Source organism: Pseudocercospora fijiensis, assembly GCF_000340215.1.
Source record: "Pseudocercospora fijiensis CIRAD86 unplaced genomic scaffold MYCFIscaffold_2, whole genome shotgun sequence".
In the NCBI taxonomy this organism is placed as follows: Eukaryota; Fungi; Ascomycota; class Dothideomycetes; order Mycosphaerellales; family Mycosphaerellaceae; genus Pseudocercospora; species Pseudocercospora fijiensis.
The window spans coordinates 613,940-637,121 of record NW_006921533.1 but is presented as its reverse complement, the minus strand read 5'-3'; the positions used below and the strand labels follow the sequence as shown (position 1 = coordinate 637,121).

At 52.3% G+C, this 23,182-nt stretch overlaps 8 protein-coding genes across 8 annotated transcripts; 6 read left to right on the top strand and 2 right to left on the bottom strand.

The window, feature by feature from the left end:
• Window positions 1-2,163: 2,163 nt before the first annotated feature.
• On the top strand, window positions 2,164-4,038 carry MYCFIDRAFT_210209 (uncharacterized protein). The gene is made up of 3 exons (XM_007924802.1): window positions 2,164-2,289; window positions 2,529-3,445; window positions 3,501-4,038. The coding sequence occupies exons 2-3, from the start codon at window positions 2,626-2,628 to the stop codon at window positions 3,584-3,586; spliced, it is 906 nt and encodes a 301-aa protein (XP_007922993.1). The 5' UTR covers window positions 2,164-2,289; window positions 2,529-2,625; the 3' UTR covers window positions 3,587-4,038.
• A 413-nt stretch (window positions 4,039-4,451) lies between these two features.
• Window positions 4,452-6,941, top strand: MYCFIDRAFT_60228 (uncharacterized protein). Its single transcript, XM_007924469.1, has one exon. The coding sequence runs from the start codon at window positions 4,531-4,533 to the stop codon at window positions 6,883-6,885; it is 2,355 nt and encodes a 784-aa protein (XP_007922660.1). The 5' UTR covers window positions 4,452-4,530; the 3' UTR covers window positions 6,886-6,941.
• Window positions 6,942-7,393: 452 nt separating this feature from the next.
• MYCFIDRAFT_10740 (glycoside hydrolase family 92 protein) lies at window positions 7,394-9,816 on the top strand (the record flags this gene model as incomplete). The annotated part of the gene is made up of 3 exons (XM_007924118.1): window positions 7,394-7,513; window positions 7,588-7,837; window positions 7,979-9,816. Coding segments are annotated over 3 exons (2,208 nt in total), but the record flags the coding sequence as incomplete, so codon positions are not given.
• A 377-nt stretch (window positions 9,817-10,193) lies between these two features.
• MYCFIDRAFT_60226 (uncharacterized protein) lies at window positions 10,194-14,097 on the top strand. The gene is made up of 5 exons (XM_007924468.1): window positions 10,194-11,302; window positions 11,672-12,272; window positions 12,321-12,566; window positions 12,615-12,658; window positions 12,718-14,097. Exons 1-5 carry the CDS (start codon window positions 10,202-10,204, stop codon window positions 13,342-13,344), a joined length of 2,619 nt encoding a protein of 872 aa, XP_007922659.1. The 5' UTR covers window positions 10,194-10,201; the 3' UTR covers window positions 13,345-14,097.
• On the bottom strand, window positions 13,429-15,044 carry MYCFIDRAFT_132716 (uncharacterized protein; the record flags this gene model as incomplete). Its single annotated transcript, XM_007924801.1, has 2 exons — window positions 13,429-14,658; window positions 14,712-15,044. The coding sequence occupies 2 exons, from the start codon at window positions 15,042-15,044 to the stop codon at window positions 13,429-13,431; spliced, it is 1,563 nt and encodes a 520-aa protein (XP_007922992.1).
• A 698-nt stretch (window positions 15,045-15,742) lies between these two features.
• Window positions 15,743-16,908, top strand: MYCFIDRAFT_42900 (uncharacterized protein; the record flags this gene model as incomplete). Its single annotated transcript, XM_007924294.1, has 2 exons — window positions 15,743-15,949; window positions 16,006-16,908. 2 exons carry the CDS (start codon window positions 15,743-15,745, stop codon window positions 16,906-16,908), a joined length of 1,110 nt encoding a protein of 369 aa, XP_007922485.1.
• A 7-nt stretch (window positions 16,909-16,915) lies between these two features.
• On the bottom strand, window positions 16,916-19,648 carry MYCFIDRAFT_202095 (uncharacterized protein; the record flags this gene model as incomplete). The annotated part of the gene is made up of 2 exons (XM_007924800.1): window positions 16,916-19,376; window positions 19,589-19,648. The coding sequence occupies 2 exons, from the start codon at window positions 19,646-19,648 to the stop codon at window positions 17,037-17,039; spliced, it is 2,400 nt and encodes a 799-aa protein (XP_007922991.1). The 3' UTR covers window positions 16,916-17,036.
• A 209-nt stretch (window positions 19,649-19,857) lies between these two features.
• Window positions 19,858-21,418, top strand: MYCFIDRAFT_60220 (uncharacterized protein). Its single transcript, XM_007924467.1, has one exon. It carries the CDS (start codon window positions 19,899-19,901, stop codon window positions 21,144-21,146), a length of 1,248 nt encoding a protein of 415 aa, XP_007922658.1. The 5' UTR covers window positions 19,858-19,898; the 3' UTR covers window positions 21,147-21,418.
• The last annotated feature ends 1,764 nt before the right edge of the window (window positions 21,419-23,182 follow it).

Here is a 23,182-nt window from a genome sequence, read left to right as displayed (position 1 = left end):
CTCATCTACTCACGATCATCATAAGAGTAAGACATGTTTTTGGCGAGAAAAAAAAAGAAAGAAATGAGCTATCGATCACCTTCTTCGGGTAGAAGAACTACGGATAGATCACTATTCTATCTAGGCTTGGCTTCCTATATACGCCGCGGCATAATGATACGAAATTTTTGGCAATACCTTAGAACTATCAGAGCGTTGACAAGTGCCGAACTATGGTCAACGGACGATGGTTGTTAAGATTCTCTGCTTTGCGGTTGCTAAGATCTTCACGTTGATGAGAAGGGTATTATTGATGATGATTGAAGTTAGACAGTTGCTAGTTGGTAGTAGTAGGCGGCTAGGCAAAATCGTCAGTTGGATGCTGTATGTAGACCTCGGTGTTGTCTAGAATATACGGTTGTTGTTCGAGCGGTGGTGCAAGTTTTGTCGCACATGTAGCGTGTTTCTGAGGATGGCTGCATACTGTACAGCATGCACCTCCGCAATTCCCAGCGCAGGCATGCTTGAGGATGGGGTGCGTTGGCGACGGTCGCATGGCAGCAAGGTGGAGACGGTCTCGCTGCATTCACGTCAGAAATCAATATTTTCGTGCGATGGCCCAGAAGGGTGTTCTTTGGTCTGCCACTGGCGAAGACAGCATGAGCTCTGAGGTGATATTGGTGAGGCGAGGCGAGGCGAGCAAATCTGGTCCGTGGCGAAACATGCATTTCCTCTTGTGGTTGGCCCACGGATGTGATCTGTTTCGATGCACCGTGATAGTAGTCTGGACTGCGAACACGTGTGCCTCCTTGCGGAGAAAGTCATCTGCAATGCACGATTCCGTTTCTCTGGTGGGTGGCACTGCGCACAACCCTCTCGGAAGTTCGTGATTGTGGTCGCAGGCTGTCAACAAGAGAAGCGCTGTCGCGTTGTGCTTCCGATGTGCTCTTAATCAGAATTGAGTATGCATTACTTAGCTGAACCTCCCAGACCTCGTTCGCACTCGTGTCAAGCCCGGCGCTGAGTGTGACAAGCAGTAGGACTTCACAATGGTGAAACGACGTGCGACTTGCGGCAGCATGCAGAAATTGTTGGGTTCCCCTTGATGAGACACGACGTCAGGCCTAGATGCAGAAGACTTTTCGTCCCCGCTGTCTTCCGTCATGGCCACGATCGGAACAGGCGCCGTGGAAACGCCATTCTCAGGTCGCGTGGTATAAGGGTAGAACTATCTTAACGTTAGCGCCGGGACGACTCGCCCTGATTCTTATTATTATTATTCACGAAGGAACGTCGAAGCAGCTCATCAGGAGCACTGGTACGGATCACACGGCGCACGTGTGATTCAGCGGCGATCGTCGCCTGGGATGACTGCGACACAAAACATCCCCACGCAATCTTCGCTGTGGGTAGTTGCGTGCTTCTTTTTCGTTCGGATTTCTCTTCCTGTTTCCCGCGTGATGAGGTTGGCGAGGGAGGCATACCGAGATACGACTAATTATTGCCCGCTTGCAGGCTGTGGCAGGTGCAGGTGTGAGAAATGTGTGGCAGCGTTTCTGATGATGCGCGCGAAGAATCGGCTCGCGCGCATCGGCTCATCGGCTTGGATGATTGGCCTACTGCTGATCACATCACCCCTGATTGACAGTGACGGTGACGCTACTACGTGGCGCTCATCGGTTACTGGTCGATGCGGGGGGTATGCAAGGTACCCGGAAGCCAGAAGCGCCATGAAACCGCCAGCGCAGTATAGAACTATCATATGAATACAGCATCTCGTAATCGCACAAACGTTTCGACGCAGAAAGAGGTCGAATGTCAAGAGTCAAGACATGGCGTCAGCGCACGCATTCCAGTGATTGTCTGGGCAGGCGAATCTGCAGCAATGCCCGCTTTCACAACGTACAATGACATTTATAGACTACAAAGTGCTGCAACAAAGTGAACAAACACCGCCGTTCTCTGCTCCCGAGCCATATTTCACGCCTCTGGCCAATCCGACAAAGACCAAGCAAGCTAACCGTCACAAGTGACAAGTGCGAGCAAGCGCGCCAACGGCTGTTTCGGGCAGCCGCCCCTGCTTTTAGTTCGGCTCCTTCCTCACGCAACCCTGCGCATCTAATCAAAACCACCACCACCATCCTCGTCCGTCTCTTCAGCGACTTCTCCCCGACTCACAACACCGTCACCACCGACAGCAGCCAGTCTCTGCACCACGTTCTTTCTGAGAATATCAACACGCGCCACGCAGTCGCACACCACTGCACCCTCCACCCGCCCAGCCCAGCCCTCTGCGAGGAGCATCGTCAGGTGAGTCTCTGCAAGCAATCAGACGACAACACCTTCACAGGCGCCCTCATTGCCGCCGCCTCCCTCACTTGGCAGTCAGCGTCGCATTGCACCGTCAGCGCTACCTACATAAGTACAGGCACTGACGCTGGCATCACACTGCACTACACTCCACCACATTCCTTCACCACTACCATCACCCTCATTTGTGACAGCTTTGTCTGCAGGCAAGACAGCGGCTAACATTCACCTTGCGACAGTCATTAAACCAACGGTCTCACGGATCTGCGATCCCCGAACAAAGCAACAAACTTCCACACCACACCAACCCGTCATCAATCATCACTCGTTTGGAAGATGCGATCCTCAATTGCCCTCGCCGCCTTCGCCGCTGGTGCGCTCGCCGTCCCATTCAACAACGAGAAGCGTGCAGTCGTCCAAACTGCCTACGACGTCGTCTATGTGACGGACATTGTCACCGTCTTCGCTGGCTACGCCCCTCCAGCCGAGCCGACCCCTTCGTCTTCGTCTTCGTCTTCTTCTGCACCAGCTCCTCAGCATTACGGCCACCACAACAACTGGCACCCATCGGTTGCATACACGACTGTTCAGCAGCAACCGGAACCCACCCCGACACCTCAGCCATCAACCTCGACTACACCAACTCAACAGGCTCCTCCAACTTACGGTGCCCCATCCTCCCAGCCGTCTTCACCTGCCACAAACGCTGGCACTGGTGCTGCCCCAACCGATTACAACGGCCTGGTTGTCTACCACCACAACCTGCACCGTGCCAACCACTCCTGCCCAGACGTCCAGTGGTCGGACGACCTGTACAACACCGCTCTGCTAATTGCCCAGAGCTGCGTCTACGCCCATAACACCCAGGTCAACGGCGGTGGCTACGGTCAGAACATTGCTGCTGGCGTTGAGCCAGCCAATGTTTCCGCTATCATTACCGACCTTTTCTACAACGGTGAAGAGCCATACTTCGCCAGCCAGTACGGCAAGGACAATCCAGACATGACCGATTTCGAAAAGTGGGGTCACTTCTCTCAGATCGTTTGGAAGGGTACTACACACGTTGCCTGCGCCACTCACCACTGCCCCAACGGTCTTGCCAACACCGGAAGCGGCGTCTCTCCATACTTCACCGTCTGCAACTACAAGAGCCCAGGTAAGAACTCCCCATCTCAGATGAACTACCGTGATTGAATACTGACTTCTCACAGGCAACTACGCCGGCGAGTATGCTACGAACGTGCCAAAGCCAAAGGGCATGCCTTCTGTTCAGTGGAACTACGGCGGCTCGTCATAGATTTCTCGCATTTGACAGCATCTCCATTCTACAGTCCGCATGGGACCCTTGCAGAACTTACGACGCGACCGAGAGCGATGGTCTTCCAGGAAATGCGTGCATCGGTGGCGTTTGATTTGAGTGCGGAATCCGGCATTTACACTCGTTGAGGCGCCCAGAGCACATCTTGCCTTCCTAACCACTGTTCTCTGTCTGTCATACCCGACAGAGCGCTCTTGCATATCTTCCGGGATAGCTCGCTGCATCTGCTGGACAGAGACCGAGATGAGACGAGAGGCCTGATGGCTCATTGGCTTTATTACCCCTCTGCTTCTTTGTGCATAGTTTCCTCTTTCAGTGTAGGGGAGGGATGGTTTGTGGCACTCCCAAAGCTTCGATTCGATCAATGACAGTCACGCTCCCAAATGAAATAAATGGTTCACGATTGCGTCTGATGGCGCCGCGCGTCCAAGACTTTACCTTCACTGTGCTTGCGAGATGTAAGTATATCAACCTATGCATTCGACGGCCTCGTTTGTAGCGTGCTAGAGGCTCGTATCTTTTGATTAAAGCCTTGAAGCCTTGTGATGGTCATTTAATTTACGGTTCTATGAGATGAGGTACCGTGGCCAGTGGACTACCCTGCCTCAAGAACCAATAGAAGAGCGAGTCCGCTCCATGGCCCCCATACGAACAACATCGTTCAGTCTTCGCAGACGACAAGATCACGTCAACAAAGCAGGTTGAGCCTGATGAGGAGCGCAGTCGCTTTAAGGTTATCTTGTCATGCGCCCCCTCACGCGAGCCGTCAAGCACATTCTTTCGGTCTCGAGTTACGGAAAGCTACAGAATGGCGAGCGAAAATGCTGCAGCTTCGGCGTTGAGGCAGAGATTTTCTTCACGCTTCCACGCGACAGATGGTAGGTCAAGCCATCTCTTTTTACATAACTGAATGATCTTGGTGGATGCTCTTTGCATTGCGCCGAACACTCGGGAGCAGAGGTCTTGCGCTTCCTAGGTCCTTGCTCTTTGCGAAGTCGAACTATGCCAGTCGCACAAATCGCTTCTCGATAGCACCCAGACATCAACCCGCATATTCCACGATGGCCAGTCCGCCCGCTCTCGACAGGGCGCTCTCGCTCACAAACCGCTGCGGCGAGAGCAAGAGCCCGTATGTGAGGAGCCACAAGGACAATCCCACTGCATGGCAACTGTGGAATCCAGAAACGCTCGAGCTGGCGCGAAAGACCAACCGACTGCTCTTCGTCTCTATCGGATATTCCGCATGCCATTGGTGTCATGTCATGGCCCATGAGAGCTTCGACGACCCGCGTATTTCACGATTGCTGAACGAAAATTTCATCCCTGTGAAAATTGATCGTGAAGAGCGTCCGGACATTGACAGGCAGTACATGGACTTTCTCCAGGCTACCAATGGCGGCGGCGGTTGGCCTATGAATGTTTTTGTCACTCCCGATCTCGAACCCGTATTTGGAGGCACATACTGGCCTGGTCCTAAGAGCGAGAGATTGCAGGCAGCGGGAGGCTTTGAGGATATTTTGATCAAGATCGCAACAACTTGGAAAGAGCAAGAAGCTAGAGTAAGACAGAGTGGTAAAGAGATCACCAGACAGCTTCGCGAATTTGCGCAAGAAGGCAGCATTGGCGGTAAGAACGGTCGCACAGACGATGAAGACGAACTGGAGCTGGATTTGCTCGATGATGCCTTCCAGCACTACAAGATGCGTTACGATCCCAAGCACCATGGCTTTGGAGGAGCGCCTAAATTCCCGACTCCGGTGCATATTCGTCCTCTGCTCAGAGTTGCAGCCTATCCAAGTGTGGTGCGCGAGATTGTTGGGGAAAAGGAGTGCGTAGAGGCGCGCGCAATGGCCGTGAATACCCTTGCGGCGATGGCGAAGGGCGGTATCAAAGATCAGATTGGCCACGGATTCGCGAGATACTCGGTCACACGGGACTGGAGCCTGCCGCATTTCGAGAAAATGCTTTACGATAATGCTCAGTTGCTACCTGTGTATCTGGACGCTTATCTATTGACAAAATCGCCCTTGTTCCTGGAAACTGCCATTGACATCGCCACCTATTTGACGAGCCCCCCAATGCAGTCTCCGCTCGGGGGCATTTGTTCCGCCGAGGATGCAGACTCTTCACCTACCGTCTCCGATAAAGAAAAGCGCGAAGGCGCGTACTATGTCTGGACCTTTGACGAGTTCAAACAGGTGCTGGGTGATGCTCAAGTCGATATTTGCGCCAAGTACTGGAATGTCCGTCCTGAGGGCAACATCGATCAGCGATCTGATGCGCAAGGCGAGCTCGCGGGGCAGAATACACTGTGCGTACAATACGACATTCCGGATCTAGCCAAGGAGCTTGGACTGCCCGAGGATGAAGTGAAACAAATGATTCTGGATGGTAGACAGAAACTGCTTGCGCATCGGGAAAAGACTCGGCCCAGGCCTGCACTGGACGACAAAATCGTGACATCTTGGAACGGGTTAGCTATTGGTGGTCTTGCGCGTACGAGTGCTGTCTTGCAATCAAGTGCGCCGGCTCAGGCAACGCGTTATTTGTCCAGCGCGGTCAGAGCGGTCACGTGCATACAAGAGCATTTATTCGATCCGGCAACCGGCACTCTCAAGAGAGTGTATCGCGAAGGGCCCGGAGAAACTCAAGGATTCGCTGACGATTACGCCTTCTTCGTTTCCGGATTGCTTGATCTCTATGAGGCCACGTTCGACAGCCGGTGGCTTGAGTTCGCCGAAACTCTACAGAAGACCCAAAACAAGCTGTTCTGGGATGATTTGAAGTATGGCTTCTTCTCGACACCAGCCGATCAACCTGACATTCTCATCCGGACCAAAGATGCAATGGATAATGCCGAGCCAAGCGTCAACGGGGTTAGTGCTGCGAACTTGTTCCGCTTGGGGTCTTTGCTCAATGACGCGGAATACGAGAAGATGGGTCGACGAGTCGTGGCGTGCTTCGAAGTCGAAATCGAGCAGCATCCTGGCTTGTTTAGCGGCATGCTGTCGAGCGTTGTGGCATCAAAGCTGGGAATGAAAGGCCTCATGATCGTTGGCGAGGGCGATGCGGCGGAAGCAGCTTTGAAGAAGGCTCGCGAGACCGTGCGACCCAACTACACCATCCTCCGTATTGGAGGCGGATCGAACAGCGAGTGGCTGAGAAACCGTAATGCGCTGCTGAAAGACCTCCCGCCTGAGAGAAATATGGTTCAGCTTTGTGACGGTGGTGCTTGTAGATGTTTAGATTTGAAACAGATAGAGGACGGGCTGTTCTAAAAGCAGTATACTGCTGCTGTATGTACTGAGATGAATGTATTGCTGACGGAACCCTGTCAGGCCATGCCAAGGCCATCCCGGCGCTGTATTCTACAATCTTGCCTGTAGACGTCTTCTTCCTCGATAATCCTCCATCATCGCTCTCCAAATTTCATCATCATTTCTTCCATCTCCTCCACATCGCGACACATTCGCCGACAGACAGTCGCATCTTTGCACTGTGTGCCACGCCACTTCTGCAGGATGCCACGACGATGTTACCCTGCTGCACCTCCCCGCAACGGATGATCCTTCGCCTTCCTCTACCACCACAGCAGGCCATTCCAATCATAGAAGAAGAAGAAGAAGGAAAATGCATTCAATGTCTTCTTCCTCCACCAGACTTCTTCGTCTGACATCTTACGCCATCATGTTCTTCTCAAGCGTGTATTTTCTACATTCATATTTCTTTGATTCTGCCACGACTGCTGCGGTACCGGGAAATCAATACCACGATAACGTTGGAGTTTTAAAATTCGTAAATCCCAAAATCGGAACCTTTGGGATTACGCCGAATGGAAATGGAGGCATGATTCCTAGTGTTGGGATGCCTTTTGGTATGACGAGGTGGGTGGCGCAGACGAGGGAGGTAAGTAAGATACATTGAGTTGTAATGCAAGGTTGTGTGATGATGAGGTGGACTGCTGATTTCAATGCGTGAAGAATTTTATCAGTCAATGTCCGTATCATGAGATGGATGGATATATCCATGGTTTTCAAGCGACGCATCAGCCTGCGATTTGGATGGGGGAGTCTGGACAGGTTGTGATTTGCCCTGGGGTTGGAGAGGTGGAAACGGGGTTTGTGAAGAGGGGGAGGAGGTTTTTTAAGAGGGATGAGGTTAGTACGCCGCATGTTTATGAGGTGGAGATGGAGGCGGTTGCTGTTGAAGGGGATTGGAATTTGACGGAGAGTATTTTTTCGCCTGTGCCTGGAGGGGCGGGAGATGTTCCAGATGTTGTGCAAGCTGGCGCGAATGGGAGGATTCGAAGAGATGTGCCCGTTGCGCCGACTTCCTACACGCATGCGAATCCAGGACCTGGTCTCATTAAAGTGGCAATGACAGCTACTTCCCACGTTGGACGGCTACTGGTAGATTTCAGCAATGCAGGCTCAGACCAGCCTTACGTATTCGTTCAAGCTACTCGTAAGAACTGGACCGGCAGTATCTTTGTGGATGAAAAAAGTCAAGAAATTTCTGGCAGCAATCCGCAACGACAAGATTCCGCTCTAGGTCCTCTTCGTGCCGATGGATTCTCTGGGTATTTTGTTTCACGATTCTCGGAGCCTTTTGAGTCGTTTGGAGTTGCGAATGCAGAGCAAAAACATGACGGCAAGGTCGAGGGGAAAGGAGATGTGCTAGGAGCTTATGTCAAATTTGCGAAAGGGACGAGATATGTTGAAGTCCGGACGGGGGTTTCTTTCGTCAGTATCGAGCAGGCTAGAGCGAATCTTGAGATTGAGGCGCCGGCACGGGTGACTTTCGCACAAGCTGTGGACGATTTGAAGAACGCTTGGCTTGAGAAGCTTGGACGAGTGACGATTGAAGGAGTCAATAAGACTGATGGGGATCATGATCAACGGACGATTTGGTATACTGGCCTTTTCCATGCTCTGCAATATCCTTCCGATTTCTCGGAGCCATTTTCGAAAGGCCAGGGCAAAAGGACGTATTATAGCGGGTACACGGATAGTGTTCATTCGGAAGCAGATTCGTATTACCAGTCCTGGTCAATCTGGGACACGTTTCGCGCGGAACACAGCTTACTCACCATGTTCGCGCCAGAGCGTGTCAATTCTATGATGCGATCTCTCGTCAAGATCTATGATTGGGCTGGCCGGTTGCCGATGTGGGCCAATGTGGTAGAGACAAACATCATGATCGGAACGCATGTTGATGCAGTGCTTGCAAATGCACTTGCCAGAGGATTCAAAGATTTCGATGTCAAGAAGGCTTGGGAGGGCGTGAAGAAGAATGCCTATGAGCCGCCCATCAACGACACGGAGCTGCTCTATTACGATCGAGAAGCATACACTCCTGACGAGGTACGAGCAGGACTGACGACGTACCTGAGCAAAGGCTATGTCGCAAATGATAGGTGGAGTGAAAGTGCTAGCAGGACTCTCGACTATGCGTTCGATGACCACGCGGCTGCGATCGTCGCGCAGCATGCTGGTGATGAGAAGACCGCTGCAGAGCTGCACAAGCGAAGCATGAATTACCGTAACATCTACAATTCCGAGACCGGGTTCATGGAAGCGAAGAATGACAACGGCACGTGGGCAGGCAGCGAACAAGGCTGGGCTGAAGGTGATGACTGGATCTACACATTCAATGTCATGCACGATCCCCTAGGCCTTGCCAAGCTAATGGGCAGCCGCGCAAAGATGCGAAGCAAACTCGACGAATATTTCGGCGGCGGCCACAACGATCATAGCAACGAGCCTTCGCACCATGCCCCGTACCTGTACTCGGCAATCGGATATCCTGGCATGACCGCTACCCTCGTCCGCGATATTGCCGCTCAGAACTACAACGCTACCGCCGCCGGACTCTCCGGCAACGAAGACTTGGGCCAGATGAGCGCGTGGTACATTTTCTCGGCAATGGGCTTCTATCCGGTCAACCCTGCTTCGGATGAGTACATCGTCGGTGCCCCGTTTTTCGAGAAACTCACCATTCGATTCCCTTCCGGAGCTGCCACGGGTGGGATCGGTGGCGAGGAGCATACGCTTACGATTTCTGCGCCTGGCGCCCCTACGAAGCCGTATGTGAAGGGGTTGAAAGTCGATGGTAAGGCGGTTAAGAAGCCTGTGCTGAGACATGGGCAAATTTTGACGGCGGAAAGAATTGAGTTTGACATGTCGGAGCAGGGACAGCAGTGGGGGATGACCGCAGTGGCTTTGGATTCTGAGTGAAGGACATCACATCCGAGCCCTTCATCACGGAATATGTGTCGTTGCTGCAGGCAGGTACAACCTCGCTGTCCAGATAAGAAGAACGGAAGAAGGCCAGGCAATGAATGGCTCGCATCGCATGGTGCGTGCGTGGAGTTTCTTCTTCGGATCTGGGATACCGAACTTGTGCTGAAACTCAATCTTGGTGATCCTTTTGGCCCCGCTATGAGGTCACCGATGGCGGGGATGCCGAATTTGCAGGGAACATCAGGAATTATCCTGGCAGTGTCACTAAAACTCTATGCCGTGCGATCAAAACGACCACGTCCTGTCGCTCTGATAACATTGCACATTGCTTCGGCCCAGCTCTTCCGCAAGCATGGTTGGTAAGACCTCCGATGTTGGCAGCGCGGAAGAGCAGAAGAAGCATCTGGATGGCGAGGATCATGAGAAGGGAGGCACTTTTGCAAAGCTGCGTGAAAAGCTGAAAGATACAAAGCTTCACGATGCCAAGGTCTCTGCCATCCATCTGAAGCATCGCCTGGGAAAGTTTCAGAATCTGGTCAACACAAATCACCGGCACGATGAGGAACACGAACAGAGGACTGATGCCAAGCGAACAAAGATTGCCGAGCGCCATCGCTTTCAAAGCTTTGCGCCTGAGCGAGATGGCAATCTGATCAAGTGGTACATTGACGGACGCGACTACTTCCATGCCGTATCGGTGGCACTGGAGCGAGCCAAGGAAACCATCTACATCGAAGACTGGTGGCTGAGCCCGGAACTCTTCTTGAGAAGACCACCCTACCACAACCAGCAATGGCGATTGGACAACGTGCTCAAGCGTGCTGCAGAGAGAGGCGTCAAAATCTATGTCATCGTCTACCGAGAGGTTCAACACGCGTTGACATGCAATTCCGAGCATACCAAGAAGGCTCTGATGGCGCTATGCCCCGAAGGAACTCCGGGACATGGCAATATCAGACTCATGCGACATCCCGACCACAACGTCCTGGAGAATGCTTCTGATATGACGTTCTATTGGGCTCATCATGAAAAGTTCATCGTAATCGACTACGATCTTGCATTCATTGGAGGTCTGGATCTTTGCTTCGGTCGATGGGACAACCGCCAGCATGTGCTTGCCGACGCACATCCAGCTGGTGTGCAGAATGAGATGTTCCCGGGTCAAGACTTCAACAACAATCGCATCATGGACTTCCAGAGTGTGCAAGATTGGAAGAGCAATGAGGTCTCGAAAGCGGATTATGGTAGGATGCCATGGCATGATGTGGCTATGGGCGTCATTGGACCTTGCATTTACGATATCGCCGAGCATTTTGTCCTGCGATGGAATTTTTGCAAGCGTGACAAGTACAAGCGCGATGAAAGATACGACTGGCTTACTCTGACAGGACGCACCGGCGAAGACGAGGACCTCATCGGTGTGCAGAGACCTAAGCATCCGGTCGGAGACTACGTACGCCATCCACTATCGCCGCTACAGAACAAGCGAGGCAATCCGAGACAGGGCAAGACACGACAGCACCCACCGTCTGAGGGCGGCGCAGAACAGCAGCCAATCGCGGAGGACGAATCTGAAGAATTTCTAGATGCTCAGGAAGAAGTTGACGAGCATGGTTATACAAAACACCAGCATGGGTTTGGTCACGGCCTTGAGAAGCAGCTGCGAGAACATGGAGTTCACATGCCGCATCACAGCGGCGAGCAAGAAGCTGTCAAAGATCACTTGAAGCCCCAACATCAAGAGAACGCCAAAGTCACTGGCAATGATCCGAAGAAGGAGGGCACAACTACTGCTTCAGGTGGTATGGCTGAGAAGAGCAAGGGTTACGGACCTTCCGATAAGGTCGATCATGGTATAGTCACCTCACAAGGCACGGTTCATGCTCAATTGGTACGATCATCTGCCGATTGGTCATCTGGTATTCTCGCCGAGCAAAGCATTCAAAACGCATACTGCCAGGTCATTAGGGAAGCAAAACACTATGTTTACATCGAGAACCAATTCTTCATCACTGCGACTGGTCCAAACCAGGCGCCGATTCACAACCAAATTGGTGGAGCCATTGCGGATGCCATCATCTCAGCGGCCAAGGAGAACCGAAAGTTCCGGGTCATCATCGTGATTCCTGCTATTCCCGGTTTCGCTGGTGATCTACGAGACAACGCCGCAGCTGGTACCCGGGCCATCATGGACTACCAGTACAAGTCAATCTGTCGTGGAGACGAAAGTATCTTCGGCAAGGTAAAGGCTGCAGGCGTCGACCCAACTCAGTACATGTACTGCTTCAACCTGCGCTCTTATGACCGTCTCAACAAGACACCTAAGCTCAAAGAACAGGAGCAGAAGAGCGGTGTCACATATCAGGAGGTTCAGCGCGCTCAGGCCGAGGAGATCATGCCTGAGGGCGTCCATGCAAGTGAAAGTCTGGAGGGTAGCGCCAATGTCGGCGCTCGAAAGACCGCCATGGAAGGTGGTTTTAAGGCCCTGTTCAACAAAGGAAGACGAACGTCTTTGGACCTTGACGAGAAAGACAAAATTCATCCAGAAGATGAAAATGACGACGCTACTGTACTCGCAGACAAGAAGCGAAGATTTGAGGAACACCAGCACCAAAACATGGACGATCATGTCCAGAGTCAGGACAGTATCGCTCATGATGCTTTGCTGGGCCAGAAGAAGCCGAGCGAGGAGCAGTATGCCGGTCGTAAGGAAGATGGTAGCAAAGATGGCGACGATGAGGAGAGTGAAGATGCTCGGCAGCAAGAGCTGGAGAACTTTGTGCAAGAAGAGCTTTACATCCACAGCAAGGTGAGTGCGCGCGCGGCGACATCGGCATTGGTTATGTTATGCAAGCTAACCCACCCCAGCTCCTCATTGCAGACGACCGAATCGCCATCTGCGGCTCATCCAACATCAACGACCGAAGTCAAATCGGCTTCCACGATTCCGAGCTCAGTATCGTCATGGAAGACACGCTACCCCTTCCATCCCGCATGAACGGCGAAGAATTCACAGCCGGCCACCACGCCGCCACTCTCCGCCGCATGCTCTGGCGCGAACATCTCGGCCTCCTACCACCCCACCCCCTCGACGCCGAAAACGACATCAACGCCCAACCCCCCGGCGACGCCGACAACGACTGGTACCACAACGACGAATGGGACGAATTCATCCAAGACCCGCTCTCGGACTCGCTCTGGGAAATGTGGACGCAGAACGCCACCATCAACACGAAAGTCTTTCGCCACATTTTCCACGCCGACCCGGACGATAACGTCAAGACTTTTGAGGAGTATGATAAGTTTCTGGGATCCAAGGGGTCGAGGAAAGCTGGACATGTGTTTGATGAATTTCAACCGGTGGAGGTGGTGAGGCAGGAACTGGATAAGATTCGGGGGCATTTGGTTTGGATGCCTCTCAGGTTTTTGGAGGGGGCGGAACTTGCTGAGAGGGGGTTGCAGGTTAATTCTATTACGGAGAGTGTGTATACTTAAAAAAAAAAAGAACTCATGCGTACAATGCTCGCTGAAATGCAACATCCATAATACACATCACAGAGAGACCTCTTACTACTACTACTACTGCTCCCTCCATCCCTCGACAAGTACGACTGGTCCTTTATACACATGTCGCGCCCTGAGAACCCAATCAATCGCCGCGATTATCGCCACAACAATGAACATCAACACACTCCAATTGAAATCCACCAAACTGGGCTGATACACATTCGGCCAGAAACACCAAAAGAAGCAAAAAGTACTATACGCCAAACCCCCAGAATTAATCGCAACACCCCATTTCCCCAAACTCCATCTCGCTTTGGGGAGAAGTTCCGGTTGGTAGATGCGTCGATATAGAACGCAAGCGATGGAGATCTGATATGTGATCATCAGGGAGACGAGGTTTAGGGATATGATGGCGTTGAAAGCCACGTCGGAGCCGAAGTTGATGAAGGAGAGGACGATGGTAAAGCCGCAGGTGAAGATGACGGAGTTCGCGGGGACTTCGAGGTTGACGTTGACTTTTGCGAGCCAATTCGAGAAGGGGAGGCCTTGGTCACGGGCGAAAGACCAGGTTTGGCGGGATGTGCTGAGGTTGTAGGAGAGGGTTCCGGCGAAGATTAGGATTATGACGATTGAGGCGAGGGCGTTGACGGCGGGGAGGGAGAAGGCGTTTTTGAAGACGTAGAGGAATGGGTAGCCGGTTTCGTCGTTGAGAGCGCCTTCGAGATCTACGACGCTGAAGAGGAATGTTACCAGAAAGACGATTCCGAGGCCACCGTTTAGGACGTAGGAGCCTATCATCGCTTTCGGGACTGTGCGGCCTGCGTCTTTGATCTCTTCTGACATGTGTGCCGCAGCATCGCTACAAATGCAAGCGTAGATGGCGGAAATCTGGCCAACCATAAGAGCGAGGCCCATCGAAGACCAGTTGCCGCCGTTGTAGAATTGAGTGAAGACCACTTCTGCGGAGTTTCGTGGTGCCAGGACCCAGATGCAGACTATGATGGTGAGGAATCCGAAAACGTGCAATATGAGCATCAGATTTTGAAAGACTGGCATGGCATTTCCTCCATAGACGTTGCCGAGAAGTACGATCAGAGTAATGGCCCACACGCAGAGAGTGCCTTGCCAGTTAGTCGCGCTATATTCGGGGTGGTTGATGTATGCCAGACTTTGTATGAGCGTGCCCACCAGAAAAGGTCCAGAAGCTGTTCCTGCCTGCCATGAGAGGGTTGACATCCAACCGGTGAAGTAGGAGAGGAGTTTCTGATACTTGGGAGGAGCAAACTCAGATACCCAGTGATACTACAAGCACAGTCAGCACAAGCCGTCAGTATATAGGCACGTAAACAACTCACCTGTCCTCCACTAGTCGGTGCCATTGACGCCATCTCAGCCAAGCTGACAACGACAAGCGAGAAGCCGATAAACGTCCAAATGTATGACCAGAACAAGCCCGCCAGCCCACCACTGTACATGCCTTGATAAGACGCCGCCAACAGCACTTCCCACGTTCCTTGTAGAATGACAGTAAAAGCGATTGTCGACAGGCCTCTGAAGTTTCTCCTCAATTCCTGCTCTTTCCCCATCCTCTTCATATCCTGCCGATCATTCTTCGTAAAGCCTCGGTCCCCCTGCCGCGACGACTTGAGATGGCCATGATAGTCCAAGTCCTCGCCATCATCGACCATTCGATCAAACGCTGCCAGCTCTTTCGACGTCCTCGAGACGTTGGTCTTGGTTGTGACATCTTCCGAAATATGTGCTGGCTGCGCCGAGGACGATGACGACGTAGGCGATGCCATCCTACGAGAGGGGATTCTTCTGCGCAAAGGCGGGTGGAGGAGAAGTGAAAGCGCATTGCAAAAGAATCAGGTCACGTCTTACACCTCGCCTACGCTTAGTACGCTCCACCCACAGCACGGTCGTCGCGTGGGCAGCGGCTCCATTCATGGCTGCCGCTACTGCATGTGCAATCAGAAGCCAAGATTTTTTGCCGGAGAGCCACCATTCCTGCGTCAGCTGTGCGTGTTTGCCGAGGAAGCGGGTGCGCATGCGGGCAGCGGGCATTCTCCATGCAGTGTCTTGATACCGAGCATGTCGATGATGTCGTGTTGTGTGGCGTTGGTTCTCAGGCTGTCGTGTAACCTGTCATTGAACAGATGTGCCAGACGCCATGGTGTGGTGGACATGGGTGCATGTCAGAAGGAAGGTTGAGGAGATGCTTGTCCAAGCCAATTGATTCGCTGCTTGGCAAGTTCATAGAGTTTCGCCAGATCGTTTCCAGAACTTTGGCCGCAAGATTGACTTTGTCCCCGACTTGCTCCAAGACAACACCAATGTTCGAATTTGGTGAACACTCAGTATATCCGATCTTCCATCCAACACCATGTCGAGGTCCAACGATCCTGGCCACTACTTCCAAACTACACAAGCACTTGCTACATCGGAACGAAAAGCAGCCAAATCGAAGAACAAGCATGGCGACCCCATCAAGCTTCCGTCAAAGATCTTGTATGCCATCGCCGATCCTCAAGACGACAATGCCGTGTATGTCGCCGAAGCAGCGGGAGAAGTGAAGCGCCTAAACCTGGAAGTGTGTACGAAGATATCCACCCTTCATTCTGACCGCAAGACATTAACCTCCAACAGGACAAAAAAGTCCAACGCATCTTCAACGCAAGTCAAGCCCCAATAACCAGCCTCGCAATCTGCCCAACTACAAACACCCTCTTCGCCGGCTCCTGGGACAAAACAATCTACTCAATCCCCCTCTCCAATCCCTCCAAAACCAAAACCCTGGAATCCCACACCGACTTCATAAAATGCCTCTGCACCACAACCCTCAACAACGACCCCATCCTGATATCCGGCTCCGCCGACGCAAAAATAATCCTCTGGTCCATCTCCTCCGGCCAGCTCCTCCAAAAACTCTCCAACCCCACAAAAGCCGCCCTAACTTCCCTAACCCTTGATCCCCTAAACCCTTCCATCCTCGTCACAGCAAGCAGCGACCGCGAAATCCGCCGTTGGGATCTCCTCTCTCCCTCGGAAGAAAACCCCCCACTCCGTCCCCACGAAACCTCCATCTACGCCCTGCACTGGGACCACGACGGCGAAGGCCTCTGGACCGCCTCCGCAGACAAAACCTGCAAACATCTCGTGCGGAGCCGGAATTTCGAAGCAGATACTGTCCTCCAACACCCAGATTTCGTCCGAGATGTGGTAATTTTTGAAAATCTTGGGTTGGTGGTGACGGCGTGTAGGGATGAGGATGTCAGGGTTTGGGAAATTGCGAGTGGGGAGTTGGTTTGTAGGTATCAGGGGCATTTTGAGGAGGTGACTGCTTTGGTGAAGAGGGAGAAGGAAAAGGAGGTTGTGAGTGTTAGTATTGATGGGACGGTGAGGAGGTGGAGTTTGGAGAGGGGGGATATGAGGAGGTTTCAGGAGGAGGTGGGGAAGGAGGGAGAGGAGGAGAAGAAGGGGGGTGGGAGTATGCTGACGGCGGAGGAAGAGGCAGAGTTGGCCGAGTTGATGGATAGTGATAATGAGTGATGCTGATGCTGATTGTGAGTATCGGTAACTTTACATGACATGTAATTATATGTACACTGAACTGCTCTGATCCTGGGTATCATTCAACTTTTCCTCCCATTCCTTGCTGACAAGATGCGACGAGATGTTTACTGCAAAGCATTCGAGATTTGAGCCTGGACCCATTTCTCAAGACCACCCTTGGCAATAATGTCTTGCACATTTGGAGGCAGCTCGCCGACCTTCTGTGTCCAGGTCTCGCCACCCTCGCCTTCTTGGATGACAACTTGACTTCTTCTGACATCCCAGGTAAACGTCCAGCCAGTCCGGATCGTGAGCTTCTTCTCAGTCTTGCTTACTGGAGCAGGTGGAGGAGAATCGAGGCTGTCAGCGTTCTTGCTGGGCTCTGTGATAGGTGCCTTTCCCGCTTGACCAGTTGCAGCAGATGTATCGTTGTTGAAAGTCGCTCGAAGTCTTTCGACCAATTTGGGCACTTCGACACCCATCAAAGCATTATTGATCGAGTTCCGGCTGAAGATATTGCCGAAACTGCCGGCAACAGCTAGTGGGATGCCTTTTGCGAGGATTGCGGTTGCCGCTTGTTCTCTGGAAGATCCGCAGCCAAAATTGAAACCCGAGACCAGAATGTCACCTGGCTTGGCGATGTTGGCGAAGTCCTTGTCAAAGTTCTCCATGACCACGGTCGCCATTTTGGCCGGGTCTGATGAGAATGCATCGTCGTACGTGTACTTGCCAGGATAGATGCCATCGGTGTTGACATTGTCGCCATCGCACCATACAATCTCACCTGTTACTTTGTCGGGAAAGCCTGGTAGGATCTCAGTGAGGCCGCTAGAACGTTTTTCTCCTGGAGGAGTAGCAAAGCCCGATTGAGAAGTGCCCTCTCCAGCCTCCTGTGCCAATCTCTGTTCGCCGTCCTTGATAGCCTCCTCAGCCTGTGCAATGATCTTGTCAAGGGCATCTTCAATACTAATCATGCGGTGCTCATCGGCGACACCATCACCCTCACCACGTCTGACGCCAGACCAGCCTTCGGGTTTCTCGTACCAGCCGGGGCCAGCAATCTTGCCGTGCAGTGCAGAAGCAGCAACGACCTCCGGACTTGCAAGGTAGGCTTTGGCATCTGTACTTCCCATCCGACCTTTAAAGTTTCTGTTACTTGCGGATACGCCGACTTCGCCAGGTTCGAGCAGACCAGTTCCAAGACCAATGCATGGACCACATCCAGACGGTAGAGGTTCCGCACCAGCCTCAAGCAGCGCTTGCCAGTCGCCTTGCTCTTCTGCAGCGCGCTGTTCGGGAAGTGAAGCTGCAGCAATGTAGAACTTCACGCCATCAGCGATCTTGGGTACCTTGCCGTCCTTGTCAGCCAACTGCTTGAACACCTTAGCAGCAGCGCTGATATCACTGCGTCGAGAGTTTGTGCAAGACACGAGATAAGCCTTGTTGACCTTGATGTCTTGCGCCTCCAGCTCGTTCAGCGGAGTAGCAACCTTGACCGAGTTCGGGCCGGAAACGTAGGGGCAGAGCGTCGACAAGTCCAGAAAGAGTTCTTTGGAGTATGTCGCTCCTGCATCGGCCTTCAATGGGTTGGCGAAGAGCTCGTCAAGCCTCTCATGGTTGAATCTATCAGTAGTGGGACTAGCTGTGGGCGACGGCTCTCGGTACATGCTTGCTTCAGTGGCCTTGTATCGCAACCAGCCTTTGAGAACATCGTCAATCGGGAACAGTCCCGACAGAGCTCCCCACTCAGTGGTCATGTTCGCAATTGCTAGTCTGTCATCGACCTGCAGACTTCGCATGGTGTCCGTTGAACCAGTAAATTCAATGGCGTGGTTGAGGACCTCATCATTGTTGAAAAGACCAGCAAGCGCCACGATCACATCCTTTCCCGTGACACCTTCAGGAAGGATACCCGCAAAAGTGACTTTGGCGATGGGAGGAATCTGCCACCACGTCTTGCCTGTCGCCCAGATACTAGCAGCATCTGTGCGGACTACCGGCGTACCAAGACAAGCCACACCTCCGTACATGTTCGAATGACTGTCACTCGCGACCGCCATAGTTCCTGGCCAGGCATAGCCTTCTTCGACCATGATCTGGTGCCCGATACCACGTCCTGCTGGGTAAAAGTCGACTCCCTGCTGCTCTGCAAACGACTGAATCTTCTCGTACTTCTTCAGATTGTTCTCGCTCTTGTTCTGAACATCATGGTCCAGCGTCATTACAATCTGCTTGTTGTTGTGGATTTTGGTCGCGCCAATACTCATGAACTTGGTCGCCACAGGCCATGAGTTGTCGTGGGTCATACAATGGTGCGGACTAAGCGTGACATAGTCGCCCGCCTTGACGAACTTTCCGTCCGGCAGCCCTTGCGAGTATCTTTGCACGATCTTCTCGGTGAGCGTCTGAGGGGTCGTTGGCGCCGTCGATGGCTTATTCAGAAAGTCTGGAGGCGCATTGTCGAGCTGGGAAGGAAAGGCTTCGCGTAGTTCTGCTCGCGTGCGTCGAGTAGTCGAGACATACCGCGGGCGGTGGTGGAGATGTGTGAGAGTTGGTGTGGCTGTTGCCGAGCTGGTCCGCGAGGCGAATATCGATTGTCGAGAAGATGCGATGCCATTCTGAACATTTCTTAGCACGGAGACTTTCTTTTCCATTTCCCTTCGCGTTTCCCGCTCACGCTGCGTGCTCGAAGTAGGCGTTGCAGACTTCTCCCTGCACCGGCTCTCAATGCCGCCATTGCGGCGATCTGCTCCAAGGCGTTTCTATGCTCGTTGAATCCTCAATATATCCACGGAAGAGCGCCTGCCAAATGATTAGAATGATGTAAATACGGAGCCAATGGCGCGCGAGGGAGTAATCGTGTTTCACCAGAATCTGCCAAGCTCCGACATCGCCCCACTTTCATCACAGTCATTGAGAGACGAAAACTTGTCAACAAACAAACCACGACAATTCCTCCAAACACTCGGTCAAGTTCCACATCCAAAATGCCCTCACGAGACGACATCCACTACTTCGGAGCAGGCCCGGCGCCGCTGCCAACTCCAGTCTTGGAAGAGGCATCAAAAGTCATCCTAAACTACAAAGACACTGGCATCGGAATCACCGAAATCTCGCATCGAAGTGCCGATGCGAACGAGGTGCTGGCAAACGCACAGAAAGCCCTGAGACAGCTCCTCGAAATCCCTGAATCCGAAGGACCAGAGGGATACCAGATTCTTTTCCTGCAAGGTGGCGGGTCGGGAGAATTCAGTGCTGTTGTCTATAACTTGGTCTCTGTCTGGGTGGCTAAGCAACTCAAAGCTGTGGGTGGTGATGAGGCGAAACTTGCACTGGTCGTCAAGGAACAGCTGAAATTGGACTACTTGGTGACCGGATCTTGGTCTCTAAAGGCATCGCAAGAAGCTGCCCGGTTGGTGGGACAGGATCATGTGAACATTGTCAGCGATTCGAGGAAGCACCGAGATGGAAAATTTGGCGTTATTGCAGAGCAGTCGACGTGGAGCCATAGCAGTGGCGAGCCTGCGTTCACTTACTACTGCGATAACGAGACGGTCGATGGAGTCGAGTTTCAGTCAACACCTTCTGGCAAGAACTTGGTGGCAGATATGAGTTCCAACTTCCTCTCACGACCTGTGGAGGTCAGCAAGCACGCCGCGATTTTTGGAGGTGCTCAGAAGAACATCGGGACAACAGGGATCACCATCGCCATTGTCTCCAATGCCTTCCTCCCACCTCATGCAGAATATGCCAAGCCCGATCTTCTGCGCAGACTTGGTTTGCCCAATGGACCTGTTGTATTGGACTGGCCCACGATTGCAAAGAACAACAGCCTATACAACACTCTCCCCATCTTCGACGTCTGGATCGCAGGCCAAGTAATGGAGAGACTGCTTAAAATCCACCCAGCCGGGAATGGTCCACGCATCGCCGGCCAAGCGACCGAGTCAAACCAGAAGGCCAAAATGCTGTACGAAGCGCTGGACCAGAATGAGAAAGTCTACCAGGTCGTCCCAGACAAGAGCATTCGCAGCAGAATGAACATCTGCTTCCGCGTAAAAGGCGGCGACGCTGACGCAGAGAAGGCTTTCCTCAAGGGCGCCGAAGCGAAAGGTCTGATGGGACTGAAAGGTCATCGTAGCGTTGGTGGAATCAGAATTAGCAACTACAACGCTGTGCCTGTAGCTGCGGCGGAGAAGTTGACTGCGTATTTGCAAGAATATGCGAAGGCGTGAGAGGAAAAAAAACTTTGAGGAAAAAGTTTTGAGATTTAGCGAGGAGTTTTTGGTTGGGGAGACGGGAAAGGAATGATTCAACTCATGGGTATGGTATGGTATATGAAAAGGGCAGGGAAACTTGAAGAAGAAGAAGAAGAAGAAGAAGAAGAAGAAACATGGTCAAACCCCGACCGATGGCAAGACATAGATAGCAACATGGAAAAAAATAAAATATTCGGAACTTGACAGGGGGGAAAGAAAAAGAAATATCTCTTCTTCTCCTCAAAATGACGCGCGAGATCATTTTCTCTCCATCTATCTTCTTCACCTACACCTCACCTCCTCCTTTCCCTACTCATACATCCCTCCCTCCCTCCCTCCCTGTCAATGCTAAGGGTATCTCTATATATATGTACAAAAACCAAATCAAATATCAATTCACAACGCCAACCCAACCCGACTCGGACTCAAATTCAACCAAACTTTCTCCCTCTCCCTCTCCTCCGACGTACAAGCCGTGAAAGGCGGAGTCACAGAGGGTTTAGAATACACGTAGGAAGTGGTCGTACTCATCGACGAAGTGCAGTAGAGGGAACTCGAAGAAGTTGTTTCGGATGATGAAAGGGCACGATGACGGGAATGTGCAGAGGAGGATGAGGAGGAGGAGAAAGGTTGTTGGTGAGGCGCGGGATTTTCATCCGGAATGTGGGAAGAAGAAGAAGAAGAAGACCAAAGATTCGTAAGCCAGCCCGTAACCCTCGAAGAGGGCCTTCTAATAACAACCCCAACCGTCTCTAGATGGGAATCCGGCATGTTGGTGAAGGGTCTTGATAAGCGGGACTTGACAGGAGAGGAGAAAGTTTCCGCAATGGTTGTGGTCGGACAATCTGTGTTGAGGTGGAGAGGACGGGAGAAAGCGGAGCCGATGTCTGTCAGAGTTTCAGATCTTGCGCGTACGGTCATTGAGGGTGCGATGGCAGGGACGTGTTGGGTTGCTTCTGGACTGAGGGGCCGGGTGGATTCGGCTCGGCGTTCTTCGACGATTGTGTTGAGTTCGAGAATTTCTTTGTCGAGGTCGTTGCTCTCGGATGAGGGGATGCGGGTGGTTGGATTGGATCTTTTCCGCTTGAGACGTGTTCTTTCGGTCGATGGGCGGGATGAGGATGGCGTGTTGGAAGTGCTGCTTTCGAAGGGCTGGCGACGGAGAGAGTACATTGAGCTGGAAGAGGATTTGGTGGAGAGGGTTGATTGGAGACTCTTCTCGTCTTTCGTGGTCGTTGGAGATTGATCTCGCTTCGCTGTAGCACTCATTTGTTGACATCTCTCGAAAGGTGTTTCTCGAGTTTCGCGATAGGATGATCTTTTGGCAGCAGTGGCCAGACAGTAATCCACATCTAAAGACTTCGAGGCGTCATGCCGGACAGCGGTGTCGTGATCGGATGGGATGGCAAGGACATCTCCTCTCAATACCACTGGCTCAAGTTGCAGTGGCTTCAACGAACGACGTTGCTTCTCGGTATACTCGAGGCGACGGAAATTTGTCGGTTGGCCTATGCTTGTTCTTGCCAATGACTTGGATGAGTTCCGTTTTGCGGAGTTGTGAAAGTTGAGTAAGGTCGTCGAGCTCTTCCTTCGGCCATGTAGGGACACTTTGCCCATCAACGAAGAGTCTCCAAAGTCCAATGGTTTGATGGAAGGCGGTCGTTCGGTTATTGGTCGCACGCGATCCTCCTCTGTGAATCCTGCGTGCTCCCAAGTTGGATGGTTTCTAGACGCGTGCGGCGACATCATTTCAAGTTGTGTAGGTTGATCATTATATATAGTTGGGCGTGAAATTTTGGCTAGAGCGGTGTCAGTGTTGAATAATGTCATGCCACGCGCTCCACAAACCTTTTGTGTTTTTCTTCTCCAATTCGTACTCGTCGTCGCCTACCGCGGCCCAGCAGCATAGCAAGGCGGCCAGCCAGCCTCGCAAATGTCCATCTCCGTCAACGAAGAGGCTCATTGACGTCGATTCAAGATGTCATGAAGACAAATTCGAGCCACCCACCGAA